Source organism: Corvus cornix, chromosome 7, assembly GCF_000738735.6.
Source record: "Corvus cornix cornix isolate S_Up_H32 chromosome 7, ASM73873v5, whole genome shotgun sequence".
Classification (NCBI taxonomy): Eukaryota; Metazoa; Chordata; class Aves; order Passeriformes; family Corvidae; genus Corvus; species Corvus cornix.
Genome location: NC_046337.1, coordinates 8,461,144 through 8,477,248, shown reverse-complemented (window position 1 = coordinate 8,477,248; position 16,105 = coordinate 8,461,144). Strand labels below are relative to the sequence as shown.

The 16,105-nt window shown below is 43.3% G+C and overlaps 1 protein-coding gene across 2 annotated transcripts; it reads right to left on the bottom strand.

Moving 5' to 3' along the window:
* Positions 1-652: 652 nt before the first annotated feature.
* Positions 653-14,000, bottom strand: INSIG2 (insulin induced gene 2). Of its 2 annotated transcripts, none has more exons than XM_039555453.1 (6): positions 13,876-14,000; positions 9,628-9,963; positions 6,718-6,842; positions 4,483-4,649; positions 3,965-4,064; positions 653-3,495 (listed from the first exon to the last, which is right to left on the bottom strand). In XM_039555453.1, exons 2-6 carry the CDS (start codon positions 9,869-9,871, stop codon positions 3,454-3,456), a joined length of 678 nt encoding a protein of 225 aa, XP_039411387.1. In that variant the 5' UTR covers positions 9,872-9,963; positions 13,876-14,000; the 3' UTR covers positions 653-3,453. The 2 variants fall into 2 exon arrangements, with proteins under 2 accessions (XP_039411387.1, XP_039411388.1); XM_039555454.1 differs by having other exon boundaries at positions 9,788-9,963; positions 13,876-13,968.
* Between the last annotated feature and the right edge of the window lie 2,105 nt (positions 14,001-16,105).

The window sequence follows — 16,105 nt, the reverse complement described above, 5'->3', positions numbered from 1 at the left end:
GCCCAGGATGCTGCATTTTGATAGCAGAGTTAGGAATTTTGGGTCACAGGTTGCCAACACAAACAGGGGCTTTTTCTACTCGCCCCCTGCACTCCTTCCAGCTTTCAGTTGTGGTGCTGTCCTGCTGTGGGACTGCATCCCAAACCCCCATGCACCTCTCTTCCCACCCTGTCTTCACCTCTGCCTGGACACTTTTCCATTACACATTTCCAAACCTCTATTTGTCACATCCTTTGTGAGACAGTGATGGGCACGATGAATGGAGTCTGTGAATGGCAGAATAACATTCAGTTCATATCCAGACCAGAACATTAATAAATACAAATATATTATGAATTTTCCTGCCATTTGTGTTTTGGGTTTTTTTTAATATTCATAGCAGCTATTTGTATCTAAATCTCTATTTTCTGCATTGTGAGTGAAGTTATCAAAGTATTCAAAAGGGCAGATTTTCCAAGGCTGCTCAGCATGGTAATTAAGATAGAATCACAGCTGATTTGATCTTCTCTGCTTCTTTTTCACTATTTTTATACAGATACGCAACCAATATGCCAGCTAAATGGTCAGAATTATTATGAGATGGCTGATAGAAGGCACCTCAGTGTATTTTAAATATCAATATAATTTCTTAAAGAAAGAAGAAACCTATCAATCAAGGTTGTAATTGTGTTTAATGCACATTTTGCTTTTAACAGCAATTTGCCAGTTTAAACAGCATAGAGCTTACAAGGGTTAATTGGTGAAGAGGTTATAGTGCTTTTAAAGTTGTATCTAAAATATACCTTATTCATTCTTTATTGAACAACGTTTTTAAGACAGTCTAAGTTACAGCTACGTGCTATACGGTAGCAGCATGTCCACACCACTAAAGTTAGTGTCAGCATTCTCATCATGAACCTTTCCCAGCGTTTGAACACATCAGCCCTAAAATCACAGCACAGTTTGAAACAACAGGACACCCACGATGTGATCCTGTACTGATGTTAGTCAAGTAAGAATAAAAACAGTAAGACACATATAATAAAGGACTCCACCCAAATTTATTTTGGATGATTGCTGCCTTTGTACAACATGCTCAAAATTTCCAAAATGAAATTTAAAAGTCAGCGGACAGCACAGTCTAACCAGGTTTAGCTGAATCTGAGTGCAAAGTGCTGTAGAGTGGGTGCCACAGAGGCACAACAACCACTTCCCACATACTGCACATTTCAACACACACAAGGCTGCTTCTGTGCAAGTATCGAGACTGGCAGGTAACAGCAGCTCTACCACCATGGGAATAACAAAAACAACTCATCTTCAGTTGTGCACACTCATTGGTCACGATGAAACTACACTGTTTACCAAGTCAGCACACTGGCTACTGAGGTACCATGTTACCCCCTACAGTTAGGATATGAAACATCTGAATTTTTAGGCCACTCATGCCCTGATAACTCAAGAGGGACTTCTCACGCTGTCCACCAAGCTGAAGCCATTTGTTGAAGTAAAGAAGGTGGATGAGGTGAAATACTGTAAGAGAGAGATCCAACTTCTTCAGAGAATTGCTAGACCCTGCCTAAAGGAACTCACCTTCGTTCATGCCCAGCTTGATTTTTTTAATAAAATGCTTCTTATTGCTAAATGATTTGATTAAGAGAGAATCTCTAGTCAGGAATCTACTTAGAGATGATCTGCCTCTGCTTAAAGCAAAGTGCCTCTGTAGGTGCTTTTCTGAAGCATCACCCTGGGACAGTGTGCTGCAGGTGATGAGAATTTGCAGAGCTGCAGAACCAAACTCTTCATATATCACTTGCTTATTTATTATTTTTACAATTCCCCATTCAAGAAATTTTCCTTTTGTGACCACATCTTTTGTTACAATGCTTTTGGAAGTGCTCATTCCACACTTTTCAGACTTGGAGGTAAGCAGGTAAGACTGAATAAGTTGCCTAGCTCAAGCTTCATGTACAATGCATTCACACATTTATTAATAAAAACTTGTCTAAACATCTACTTATTCTTTGGACCAGCTCCAGCCTCCCTAGGTGACTGTAACATGTCTTATAAACCTTTCATGGAAGACTTAAAAAATAGTACTTAAAGAAAAAAAAAGGAAAACAAATACATTTAAACATCATCAACAAAGACAGAAGGGGAAAACAAAGTGGAGACATCCCATGCCAAACTCACTGCAGGCACAGGTTAGCAGTGTCCTCTTGAAATCTGCTTTCTGCCTTCTTGCACTTCTTCTAGCTCATGGTCTTAAAAGGGAGCTGCAAAGCCAAGAGAAAATTCCATGTATGCCCCCAAATATGGGTCACACATTAAAAACCTTCTTAAGAAGGGAACTGATCAGCACACAGCCCATTTCAGCTCACTGTCCTACCAGGCCGTCTGTGCACAGGCACCTGTCAAACAGGGGTAACAGCATTTCTCTACCTCAGAAAACTGCTACAAGAACAAATACATTTATGGTTGCCTGGACACAGTAACAGCAACGAGGACTCCACCGTAGTACCTAGAATACGTCCCTGCTGAACCCTGCCAACAGAGCAGGGGGTGGACAAGGACCACCCAGAGTAACATTGGTAATGGAGGGGTTTATGACACTATATGGTAGTGGCTGATTTCCTTCAGCAGAATTAAATTTTGCAATAAAAACTCCCTAAGTTGCTTTTCCTATCAACAGAAATCAGCTTAAAGGATTGTACAAGAATGACCTGAACTGTATCCTGTTTTGCACACAAGCAGTTTCAGAATCTGTCCATGGTTCACATAAATTAAAAAACAAACATATATGCTGGGAGTACCAAGGGAAAAATAGCAAATAGTTTCCAGATTCAGTTTCCATTTCTGTTATACTTCCACTACAGACAATGAAATACTATGGCAATAACCCATGGAACCTGCATTGAGTTTCCTCACCTGTACTGTGAGTCAGAAGAATGATATACTGTGTTAATAGGCATAAATCAGTTACTTATTGCATCAAAGTTCACCTGTAATCCATAAATTTCATACAGATATTATGGGCTATCATCATGGAAAGAGATCTTCATTGCTAAATGTGAATCCCCCCTGTCTTTCACCAGCTGTTAAACAAATTCCTCAAAACTTCCAAGATAAAGTGAAGCAAAAAGTTTCAGCTACAGAAACATAGTGCAAAGGTTCAGTTTGGCACTGCAACATGACAGACTGACAGGAATTCATGGTAAACTGTTTAGATTTGGAAAAAAGAATCCTATAATTGAACCAATATTGTCAAATGTATTGCATACTATTGTAACTTCACAGTAATCAAAATCAGACATCAAGGTTTCTATTAGAAGCAGCAATCACAGATTGCAGTAAAGTATATCACTCAAGGGAAAAAATTGCATTTTGGCAATTTCATAATCAAGTGTTCCTTATGCTCCTCCAACAGTCATTCGTCAGACATTTTCCTGTTTAAAAGGTGCATATTGTTTCCTCTCAGTCCTCGTGAGACTTCTCTGCAATGACTTTGCATTCATACTGAAAAACAGAAGTTGACAAAATAATATTAATTTACATAACTAGTAAAAAGGACCTAAGAAAGTGATTTTTCTACAAAACGGGTGATAAAATAGCACTTGTTAAACTCCACCCAGAGAAGTCTGATCTCCGTAAGTTCTGTGCACATACTGGTGGCTGCAATTTCTGTCCCCTGAGCAGGTCAGACTTTGGGGATGGCCTGATTTCCCACTATACACAGGAGCTCTTACTTAGCTCATGGTCCTAAAAGTATGCAACAGAATGTACAGAGCAAAACATGGGTGTGCTCTGAGTAACAGTATAATCAGCTCACTAAGTACATCAGCAAGCAATGATTGCTGATTTCTACCTCACTGCACACCCTTGAGCCAAATAGCTGGCTGGTACACAGCTGGCTGGAGGAAGAAATGATAAGTACACTTGAACTTTTACTGGAAGGCAATCAACCCTCCTCTCCCTCCAAACTCACCATTGCCAGCTGCCTGCCAATATTGCCCATTGTTATTCCACCAGCAAAAAATATACATGGCAACCAGGAACGAACATAGAGGAAGTCTGGAGAGGTGTATCTGGAAAAGAATGCACATTTTTGAGCTCAGCATTGTGCAATACAGAGAGTCCTCCAATCACAAGACAAATTCACAATTATTAGGACATTTCAACTCAAAAATATATGTTACAGAAATTTAATTTCTTGCAGCAAACAACAAAGGAGGCTTCTTATTGATTATAGCTGCATTTGTTCAACCAAACAAAGCCTGTTACATTGTTGGCAAAGTAGCAATTTTATTTCAATTAGCATTTCCAACTAGATTTCTCACTTACACACACTTAAGAGCTTTCATGAACAGTCCAATTTATGCTGTGCTCAAAATTAGGTGGTGACAGCTTTGAAAGTCATGTCAAATCATACCCCTTCAGTTATTCTCATTTAATGTTAACAGCTTCAGAACATTATCATTTCACTTTAGGGGAGCAAATACTTACTGATAAACTCCATTGTATACCAGAAGCTGTGACACCAATGTGGCCAGGAAAGCAATTCCTACTCCAAGACCAAAGCCGCTTCGTGACCTGTCAAAGGTCCACCACAGCCCAATGGACAGGGCTGCCAAAGTGAGAGACAGCTGGATATTGTTGGCAAAATCCACCTTCTGTGTTGGTTGTTAAGGACAAGCTTGGAAATACCATGTACAAGTATACAGCAATTTTTGTCATCCTGTTTATATTTAGGCACAACAGAAAAAAATACCATTAAGAAAAGTACAGTGCAACCTGTATCAGCTCTCACACAGCTATCAGACGTGAGGAAATAAGCCTTCTAACTGTCAGAATTTCAGGAAACTAAAAACTTACGACGCTTCTTCAAATTTTAGGGTCTTTGCTCTGTACTAGAGTGAAGAGCCTCTTCACCTACCAAACAATGAAGCATTTTATACAGACACACAATGCACATGTTACATCTCATCCTCACCTTTATTACACTCAATATGAAATCTTACATCTAGCATTAGACTTCTTCAACTGACAGGGATTTACCAAAAAAAGGTATTTATCACTCTTAATCGCAATTTTGTTTAAATTACATGATGCTTTACATTCAGCTCAATGCTAACATGTTAATGTTTTTTATAAATCAAAATGAAAATATTACTGGAAAGTGTTCGTGTAAATCGACATTGAAAGTCAGTTTTGTCAACTTGTGAAAGAATTGTGAAGTCACTTCAGATATCTTTGTGTGTTTTACATCCTTCAAAATGTTTTGAAAACACTAACTCATTCTCATTGCTCCTGTCCAAAACAGGTAATTAAAAAGAGGCCTGTCATGTTTCATAGGCCTGAAAAAAAATTTATGAAATGACAATATAGAAACCACTGTTCTATTTTCTCACAAAAATCTGGAGAGAGACCTAGCAGAAATGAGAAACAAGCTTGACGAGCTGAAATAAATAATTACAGGATAAAAATCAATAGCTTCAGAGAAAGTGTCAAAGAAGATCAGAACCCTCACCAAATCTGGCAATGTGCAGAACTGGCAGTAGCTGAAGAGACAGCAGTCTGGAGAGCTGTCAAGCAGGAAATACAGACAGTACATTACTGATGTCCTGGAATATGGGGAACAGCTGTTAGAGAACTGAAGAAAATTTGCTGTAAATAATCAGACCCGTACAAAGAGGAGCTATCAATTCTTATTTCTTAAAAGCCCCAAAGTTGCCACGGGCTCACCCAAGAGGTACAGGCCAGGTCAGTGAGAACCACAGCAGCAGACCAGTGCATCTTTGGCAAGGAGAGTGAGGTTTGTGAGGGACAGTGGGAGTGACTTGGAACGTTGGCAGCTCCAGCTCATCAGGCCATACTGGATAGCAGAGGGTGGGGAAAAAACTACACAACAACAAAACTCAGCAGTGGCCTCAGTGAGAATTCAGCCAGCTCTCCCACCTTTCACTGAATGTGCCCTCTCTTCCTGGGAATGAGGAGATTCACTAGCACATGAACAGAACTTTTAGCACCATTTTTGTGAACTGTGTTGGAGCTGACCCTGATGAAGACGTGAGTCACAGAGATGATCAACTTTCTTCATGAGACTCCAATTTTCACAAGCAGACCCTGGTTTCAGCTGACAGAGGAGGCACTACACATATCTACAGAAAACCTCAGGACACACAGCACTGCCAGCAAAGTGCACCATGAGAAAAGCACTCTGGCACCCAGGGTACTCTCTTGGCATGAAGGATGGCATCCTTTGCAGAAGGGAGTAGCAACACTTCCTGGCACTGTATATTCCTGGGTATTCCTGGTCCTGAGTTTTTCCCACTCTCTGCAAAGTGCATGTGCTTCACTTATGACTCAAGACAGGGCCTCAACCTCTTACTACAGCATTAAAAAGACATCAGCTTGGAACGTCCTAAAGCACTTTTCTGTAATACCTAGCACATGAGTATCTTCCCACACTTACTTTAATTATTCAAAGAACATAAAGACTCTAAGTAACATAAAGCCCAATATCGAGACATTTCTAATTAAACTATTTTTCAGAACAAAAAGATGTGAGACTCATCACTTCCAATACTGCTACAAGCTTGACACTAACACATATTCTGCATTTCCCTTGCAAGAATGTGCATGTTACACCTTTAACAACAATTCACCATGACTGACCGTGTGAGTTTTTTTAAGTGGAAGCCCAATTGTTCCCACCAATGTGATTCGAATATAGGATACAGCACTGGCATGATTTATTCCCACAAAGACTGCTACACATCGCATTACACTGGACCATTCTCTCTTGAACTTATGTGGCTCTCCCAGATGTCTGTCCATGCAGGGGTACAATAACCCAATCACAGCTGTGGAGACAGGAAAGAAAAAAGGTCCTGAAGTTAAAGCACTGGCAACATTTTACTAGAATAAAGACCATCTAGACTTTGACAATTACAGTCACTACTAAAACAGATCTTTTAAGGACAAACAGCACAAAAACACACACTGTAAAAGAAGAGGAATTTCAAAGAATTTCATTATTTTAAAAAGCCCTGTAAGCTTCAGCAGCATCTTCAACCACTGCAGCAGAAGTAGCAATACAGAGACAATTTGAACCAGGGGCAGAGGATGACAGAGCTCTCTCCCACACCAAAATCTGAACTGTAGTTCAGAAAGGGCACCAGTAGCTTGCAGGTTGGCACTTCCAAAAATCCCACACATCAAACATGTTTAAAATAGCTGCAAAACCAATACACCACAGTACTGGTGTGGTTTATAACATCAGTATTTTGTGTTTTCTTTTGTTCTTGTTACAAGCAGGCTTTGTTTGGATAATGCTTTGCTCTTCAATGCTACTATCAAGCTCACCCAGAAGAGAGAAAGCCAAGAGCCTATGGTAGCTGCTGAATACAGGAATCCCAGCCTGAGGGAATTGTGATGCTCTTTCAATATTTCTTCACAAATGTGCCCTCTACTGCAACTGCAGCTAAAAAGACTTTTACCAACCCCACTAAGGAATAATAATGGTGCTTTAATGCTAGACTGTAGTGGTGCGAGCACAGCAGAGCCTGAGCCATTGGTACAGTTTCCAGTGCCTTCAGTCTAGCACACTGCTGGAGGTAGCACTGCAAATGCTCTTTATTCTGCCACAGAGGAAACTGATCTCCAGGATTTGGGAAAATAAATCATCAGTAAAGTTGGAGCGGGAAAAAAACCTCCCTGAGCAATTTTCTTGCCAAAGGCCTTGGGCCAAAACTCATGACTAATAATGGTGATGGATGAAAGGACTTCTCTGAATGCAGCCTCGATCACCACTGATTATAAATATGCAAAATACTTTTATTCTGTTCATAATAATAAACCATACTGCAAAGAAATGTTCACGTCAATTCCAGGAAGGCTGTGCACGTACAAATGGTAAGAAAATGGGTGAATTATCAGCATTTACCACAGAGGTTCCCTGTATGTATGCTAGAAGATAAGGAAAGAAAATGGAGAAGACTGAAAATGAAAATAAAAGACCTTGAACACCTCAACAGGGGTGACTCCTGCTGGTAAAAGCCAATTAAGGCCATAGTATCTTTAAATCAGGTAGCTTAAAATCAGCTACCATAATCAAATCCACTTTATAAGCCATATCCAGTCTTTCCATCAAAACCACCAACCCATCAGACCCAGAAAGGTCCACAAGTTTCTTGTGAGAGGATGGCAAGATGTAACCTTCCTGAGTGCCCACTGGCAGCTGCAGTGTTCTCAGGTGACCCAAGAGAGCACAAGGTGCAGCCTGATGCAAACAGCCAATGGTGCAAACGTTGCAGTGAACACTGCAAACCTCGTGCACTGCTGCTGCAGCAAGCTGGGGTTCATTGTAACCCCCACTAATCCATATACAAAAGATCAAACCTTTACCAGGCTTATTTGTCAAGACAATCAGTTTAACCAGTTTAAAGCATAAAAGAAAAATGCAGGAAATAAACCAAAAACTAATCAAGAATCTTGGCAAGAAGAAGAGGACTAAGATAACTAGCAGATAAAGCAGGTGTGTAAGTGCCACCATAACACTGGAGAATACAACATTCAGGGATCTGTCTGGAAGGTTTCCTTTCAAATCAGGCTCCTCTACGACATCTGAGGTGTACTATTTCAAGAAGGTATCAAAAAAAACCCCAATTAGACTACTAGGAAAAAAACAGGCTTAAATATTATCATTAGTAAAACAGTGATGCCATGTCAAAAACAATTTTATTGACTCATATTAATACTCAGAATTGTGAGCTTCTCAATCTGATTAAAACTTGCCTCTAGGAATATACCACCTGTATTCACCACAGCAGAATCCACCAGTACTGGCTGCAAAGAATATTCCCTTAGTAAAGCATGAAACTGACCCAAAGCACCAGTGAATTTCAGAGCCAGGTAGAAAGTCAAATTCCATCATGCCTGTAACCTGGAATATCCCTTGATACTTCCAAGGAGAGGAGAAGTTCTTACCACCTACAGCAGACAACTCACTTGAACTGGCTAAACACAGAGAAGGCTCAACTCCCTATGTGGTCATAGGAGAAATGGAGCATGTTCACACCATCTGAAATACACAACTGCACGGAGGTGTTCTGTTCTGCACCGTGCCCCTACAGCTGCCAACTGCAAGCCTCAGCTCCCAGAGACACAGTCAGGGCTCCCAGCTTCGCAGGGCTAAGGCTGTACCTCAGACTGGAAGGAGGAACAAAGAGAAAGCTGAACCACAACAGAGAACATTTCTCAGGGTGGTGTGCTGTGCTCAAACAAGGCACTGTGTGCTGCACAGTCTGACACCACCAGGGTATTTTCAAGGGCTGTCTGGGAGCACACTCCTGTAACCCAACTCCAGGTCAGCAGCAGCATCACCTCCTCACATTGTTAAACTCTAACCCAGCAGAAAAAAAACAAAGGTTATGCTCTACTAACAACATTACAGTAAGAGAAGTCAGCAGAAGAACAATTTCTGGACACATTCATATTTGTGTATACATGGGGAGATCAGAAGGATATCAACAGCTCAACAAGGACAGTGATGCTGAAAGGGAATTTATCTTCCCCACCTCTCACAGAGTTTTTTGTAACTACCTAACTACCTCTGCACACCAGGCATACACACGTGACTGAACTTACCTGATGCTGTGCCACAGCAAGGTGGCACCCACCAAGCTGAGGAGAAGATGCTTGTGATCACGTCAGGGGGGAAGAGAGTAACATTTCTCTGGATCTGAAGCAAGTTTAACACTAATGCAAGAAATACACCAATAAAAAACAGCACTACACCACGAATTACCAAATTCATGCCCCGACTGGTTACAGATGAAATGTACGGGCCACACTTTTTTGGTAAGGTTGGCATTGCATCATTTTCTGCCATGACTTCTTATGTTATCAGAGGCATCCAAGAGGCTGACTGAGGATTTGCTTGCAATCAGTATTTTGACTCTTCAGTTGGGAGACACCCAAACCCTGAAAAATAATAAAAAAGAGTGAAAATGCAGATATAAGAAACATTACATGCATTTCTCTTATTTGGAGATTGGGTTAAAAAAATGCCTATTATATTTTCTTCTGAATTTTCTGAGGAGGCAATTAGTCCTTTGATAGCAGAATCAACCACAGCTGCAAAAACGCCTTACAAAGGAAACAGGTTTTACAAATAGCTTTTTCTACTAGGAGACAGAGGAGGAAACACGTGGGATGGGACAGCTAGGAATGGGAAAGCACATTCTAGGAGGTGAAGAAATGACATAGGTATCAAAATGCAAGAAAGGCTTGCTTTGCAGTAAGAATAAATTGTTTTTCTCCCCTCCTTTAAGCAACAACTGGAAGTTATATAATTCAGCAACACATAAACACAGCCCTCAATTCCAAGTCAGCCACAGAGGTTCAGAGATCTCCCTTCTTGAAGAGAAACCAAAAAACATTTCTCAATTGGAAAGTGAAATCTGAGAAGTAACTCTTGGGCTGGAGTCAGAATTTCAGCAATCCTGCAGCACACATGGTCTGTAATCTCCAGTAAAAGCAAACAGCTCAGCAAACCAGAGCAGTAACTTCAACACAGAGAAATATTTACCAAAGTAACACACACTTCTGGTGAAAACTGACATACACTACTACAAATCCTAACTGTAATCAGGCACAGAAGCACCTGAGGGCAAAGGAAAAGGAGCTCCACCTGCCTTTGCACTAGGAAGCCTCTGACATGAGTAACTGCTGGCACTACAGGAATGGCAGAGTTCCCATCCCAATCCCTCTTTTTAAAAAAAACCAAACCTGTCCATCATGAATCTTGTTATACATGGATTCAGTGCCACATTCATGTATAACAACGATTTTGATCGACAGCTTAGCCACCCGGAACTTCAGAAAAAAAGCCCTGACATTGTTTTTAAATTTGAAACTGCCAGCTGGTGGCGGCTTCTGTTAACTCTTATTTATGGCATATGGGGAGCCAAACCAGAACATCCATCCCCTTTCGTCTCAGCTCCAGCAGATCCAGAGGAAGCTCTCTGAAGATACAGCAGCAGAGCAGAGGACCCAGCATTCATTCACTTCTGCTGACTGAAAGCCAAAAGGGAAGTTAAATTCATCCAGGCTAGTTAAGATACTCCAGTCAACTGCACAGAAGATGTGATGCCACATCATGACATCCTCCACCACATGAAAAAAGTTCCAGCAGACAGAAAAAGAAAAGAAAAAAAAAAAGAAAACCAGTTCTGTTCATACAAAACTTCCCACTGGCAGTTTGGGGAGGCAACAGTGTCTTCCTAAGAACACAGGATCTCACCTACACAGCCAATTCCCCACGGTACTTGTAATCACGAACACATCTTGGGGCGAAAGAGAACAACCAAAGTGTTGGGCTTCTTAGTCTGCTTCCTGACTCACACTGCCAGCACTGATGTCTGTATCAAGGCTGGCACTGGCACTGCAACACAATTCCTCCAAGCAAAAAGGAGGTGCTCCAGATTTTTCTTCCCTGCTCTGGATGGCACAGCACTGGAGCTTGGATAATACATTTAGCCTTCAGGAATGAAACCACGGAGTTACAAAAACATCACTATTTCAGCTGAGAGTCTCCCCTGTATCCCTCAGGGTTTTGCCCACCAGGTAATCACAGGATTTCTCAGAATTTACAGGAGTCTTTTCAACACATGGCATTGGAGGCTGTAGCTCCCAATTACAAGCTTTGCAGTAATACTGTGCCTAACAGGGGCTTTCAAACTGTTATGTCCCTTCTCAGCCTTAGCTTGCCTAGGGAAATAAGCTAAACTCTTGACTCTCCACTTACTTCACCATCCCAACAGCTTTTGGCACTTCCTGAAGTCTGCATATTCCTTTTTTTTAAATGCATGATCTGAGCTGATGTACAAGAAAGTTCACACTTCTATTTCTCTTTAATAAGCACCACACAGGATCAGAGTTTCTTTTTTCAGTCATAAAGTGGTTTGCTCATGTCCCGTGATCCTTTACTACATTCGAGTCTCTCTCTTTCCTGTTACTGAAGTCCTTGTTCCCTGGTACAGCTCCAGACCTCGCATGCTGCATTTCAGCCTGTAGGTGTTATTTAATTCTGGCACCCAACTTCAATCCATTTTTCCTGAAGGATTTCTCAGTCCTCTTTGGCCCTGCAAACATTGCCAGCTTTGGGTCATCGGCAAGAATCTTACTGCATCCTATTTTGTGCACCAAGATTATCAACTAAAATAGAATCATAGGATGTTTTGGGTTGGAAGAGACCTTAGAGACGATCTAGTTTAATCCCCCCATACTGAGAGAGATCAGCCCAAGTCCCTGTCTTTGATGAAAACTATTAATAATTTCCTTGCATTGATTATTTCCCCATTTTACACTCTCTCGGTATCTCTCTCTAACAAGACTCTGCTTCTTGTAATTCTTCAACTACAGGAATCTTCAGCCTAATTAATAATCATCAACTCTCCCACATGGCAATACTAATGTAAACACCAATCAGCTCTTAACTGTCCTTTTTTTTCCAGAAAAGCTGATGATCAATACACAAACACTGCAGCTACAAGTTATTCAAGGCACCAGCAACGTATTTTTATTAGCAGGTAAACAGCCAGACCACAGCGAGGGCACCTGGGTGGGTATATATTGACATATGTTTACAAAACGTAATTCAAGGTCTGAAACTAGCATGATGCAATCGTTTCCACCTGGTGGTTTCTCACCCTACCCATATCATTATTAGTTGTTTGACCAGTTTCCAGATTTTCCATTGACCCTAAGACCTTCTGGCATGCCACAGAGCAACAGGGGAATGGAGCAAAGCGATCAATGCTCGGGAAAGCTTCTTCAGTGTCCCAGACAGCCTGGGCTCATAATGCTCTGGCACAGCAAAGATATATACTATCATTACCTTCCATGGAAATTAAATTACTCTAAAGATACCAATTAATCTCTAAAGACACCAATTCCTTCTGACTAGGAGGCCACTGTTCCTGCAGACAGCAGAGACCACGTCTCCTTTCAAGCCTTATGTTCTACTGCAGGTTTCCTCTCAGATAGGAACAGACCACAACATATTGAACCAACACGACTTCTGAGCCTTCATCTCTTAGGAATGCACATTCACAGCTGTAACACCGCACTGAAAGCTGCAGGCTTGGCACGGCCAGAGCCTCAGCTGCACTTCCTTCCTCGCTGGCACACTCGGATTCAGCCCAAGCTTTTCAACACACCGTGCACCATACACGACTTGCACGGCAGCCACACGGTGTCTGGCTGGTATTGCGCAAAAAGTTAACATGTAAATTATCACCCTAAACATTTCCAAAACACTTAGTCACTTAACTGTCTCCTAAGGAGAAGATCGGTCCTGCTCCCGTGTGCTCTCCCCGCGCACCGGGAGCGATTCACGACTTCTGACACCACCCAGACACACCGGGCACGGCGCGGTGTGGCCGAGAATAAGATTTATTTAGGCAACACCACGCAGGAGGTGGCAAGAAACCCTCTGTCTGCAGCGAGGCAACGCCAAAAGCAAAGCAAAGCAAACCATCGCCCCTCCAGGCATCGAGAGCGGCGGTTCTGCCCCGGACCCCCGGGCCGGGGGAGCCCAGCCCGCCCGGGCAGCGCCAGCACCTCCTGCCCGGCCCCGCACGGCCGGCGGAGGGGCCGCGGGCCTGGGGCAGCCCCGCCGGGCATAGGCTCTCCCGGCTGTCGGGGAACGGCTCCGCCGGCCTCTCCCTCCGTCGCGCCCGGCCCCACCGCCCCGGCCCGTGGGCAGCACGGAGCCGAGGGGCACCGCTGCCCGCCCTCCTCGCCTCGGCCCGGCCCGGCTCGGCTCGTCCTCCCCGCCCGCGGCACCACAGCCCCGGCCCGGCCCGGCCCCTCCGCAACGCCGGGACTCACTCGGCCTCCGCCATCTTCCGCAGTCCCCGCCCCGCGCAGCCTCCGCAGCGCCCGCCGGGCCTCGGCCGTGCCGGGCGCGGGCAGCGTGGGGGGAGCGTGGGGATGCTCCGGCGGGACCCGCCCGCAGCCCGCTGCTCTGCGGAGAGGCTTTGGGTACCGCAAGTGGGACTCTGGAGCAGCTCCAGAGGAGCGCCACGAAGTTGATAAGAGGAGCACTTCACGTTGAGTCCTGTGTGCAGTGTTGAGCACCACAGTATAAGAAAGGTATTAAGCTATTAGGGAATGTCCAGAAGAGACCAGGAGGGTGGGGGAGTTCTGGAGGCCGAATGAGGAGCGGCTGAGGGCCCTTGGTTTGTTCAGCCTGGAGGAGAGGAGACTGAGGGGAGGCCTCATCAGGGTCTTGAACATCCTCACGGGAGAAGGTGGAGGCACAGGTACTGATCTCTTCCATTTCATGACCAGTGATGAGACCTAAAGGAATGGCCTGAAGCTGAGCCAGGGGAGGTTTAGGTTGGATATCAGGCAAAGGTTTTTCACCCAGTGGGTGGCTGGGCACTGGGACAGGCTTCCCAGGACAGTGATCACAGCTTGGTACCAAGCCTCACAGAGCTCAATAAGCATTTGGAAAACACTCTCAGGCACATGGTGGTGTCCTGTGCTGGGCTAGGAGCTGGACCTGATGATCCCGATGAATCCTTTCTGGCTCGGGATATTCTGTGATTCTGTGATTCTCTGACAGGCTGGGAAAGTTGGGGCTGTTCAGCCTGGAGAAGAGAAGGTTGCATGGAGACCTCATAGAAACCTTCCAGCAGCTGAAGGGGCCTACAGAGGAGCTGGAGAGGGACTATTCATCAGGAACTGTAGTGATAGGACAAGGAGTAGTGGGCATAAATTGAAAAACTGGAAATTTAAATTAGATATAAGGAAGAAATCTTTTATCATGAAGGTGGTGAGACACTGGAACAGTTGCCCAGCTGAATTGTGGATGCCCCAACCCTGGTGGTGTTCAAGGCCAGGCTGGATAAAGCCTGGGTCAGCCTGGTCTAGTGGGAGGTCTCTGCCAATGGCAGTGAGACTGGATGGTCTTCAAGGTCCCTTCCAACCCTTAACATCCTGTGATTCAATCATTAGAAGGAAAGCCATATGTGTTGGGCTGTTTGCCCTGTGAGCATGCTCCCAGCTGGGCTGGGGGCAGTGGTTGGGGCTGTGCTGCAGCCTGTACCGCTTGCAGGCACAGACGTGGTGGGGATGAAATCCTTGTCCCCAGCTGAAGCTGCCAGCCCAGCTCCTCCTGAACACCTGCTTCTGCAATGACTTTCCCATGTGCTTGACTTTAGTGATTGAGGACAAAATTGCACATCTCCTTATTCCAGAAGCTACGTTTTCATCGCGGGTTTGAGCCTTTTGAGGAAAATGTACAATGTGAAGCAGAAAACAATTTGCTTCAGCCTGTCTTAGGGATGGTAAAGGCATCACAATAAAAATTATATGCATGGATGGGATATGGGAGAATAATGCTGTTACATTAATTTATATATCATATATATTCACTATAACATTATATTCATTATTATTCTATTAATGAAATCTTCCCTTTATCATTGCACTGATATGGAATACAATTTTTTAGAAATATTTGTATATTGCATTGCCCCAAGCTTGGTATTTCACTGCAAAGACTTTGACAGAGCTTTCCATATTACAAAGTCTGCAGTAATTCAGTGCATATCCCATTACAGTTCCCAGAATAATGAGTAGGTAGGATGGAATTTTTAGCTGTTTACTACAGTGGCATCTTTAGTGATAACTGTGGTTTCTTGGTGCTGGTATATTGTGACCAGCAGAGTCACCAAACATGTACAAACTGAGAGGGGAGGATATGAGTCTATAATAGACATATTAAGAATGGAAAAGGGAGGCATTTGCAGCAGCAGAAACCCATTGTGGTTTAGCTGAGCAATAAATGAATTTTCAAATCATTCAACTTTGGCTTTTGTCACACAGAAACAAAGGCTTTTTATTCTCAGTAATTCCTGCTGAGCTGCCTGCCCTGTCTGTGGTTTAGATAGTTACTTTGCTGTACTTGAACGCCAAATTCTGGATTGAGAAAGACAAAAGGTTTTTTTAATCAAATAAAATATCTTTCCCTAACATCAGATAAATGCCTTTTGCCAGCCACATGCCTGAAGGAAAACAAAGTGCCTTATCTGTTTGTGCCTTAAAGACCAGG

Coding starts and splice junctions, on each gene's coding strand:
- INSIG2 (XM_039555453.1), bottom strand. CDS start 9,871: ATGGCAGAAAATGATGCAATGCCAACCTTACCAAAAAAGTGTGGCCCG. Junction 4,065..4,482: donor GTATACAATGGAGTTTATCA/GTAAGTATTTGC, acceptor ATTCTTTTCCAG/ATACACCTCTCCAGACTTCC. Junction 3,496..3,964: donor TTGGCAGGCAGCTGGCAATG/GTGAGTTTGGAG, acceptor TCTGTTTTTCAG/TATGAATGCAAAGTCATTGC.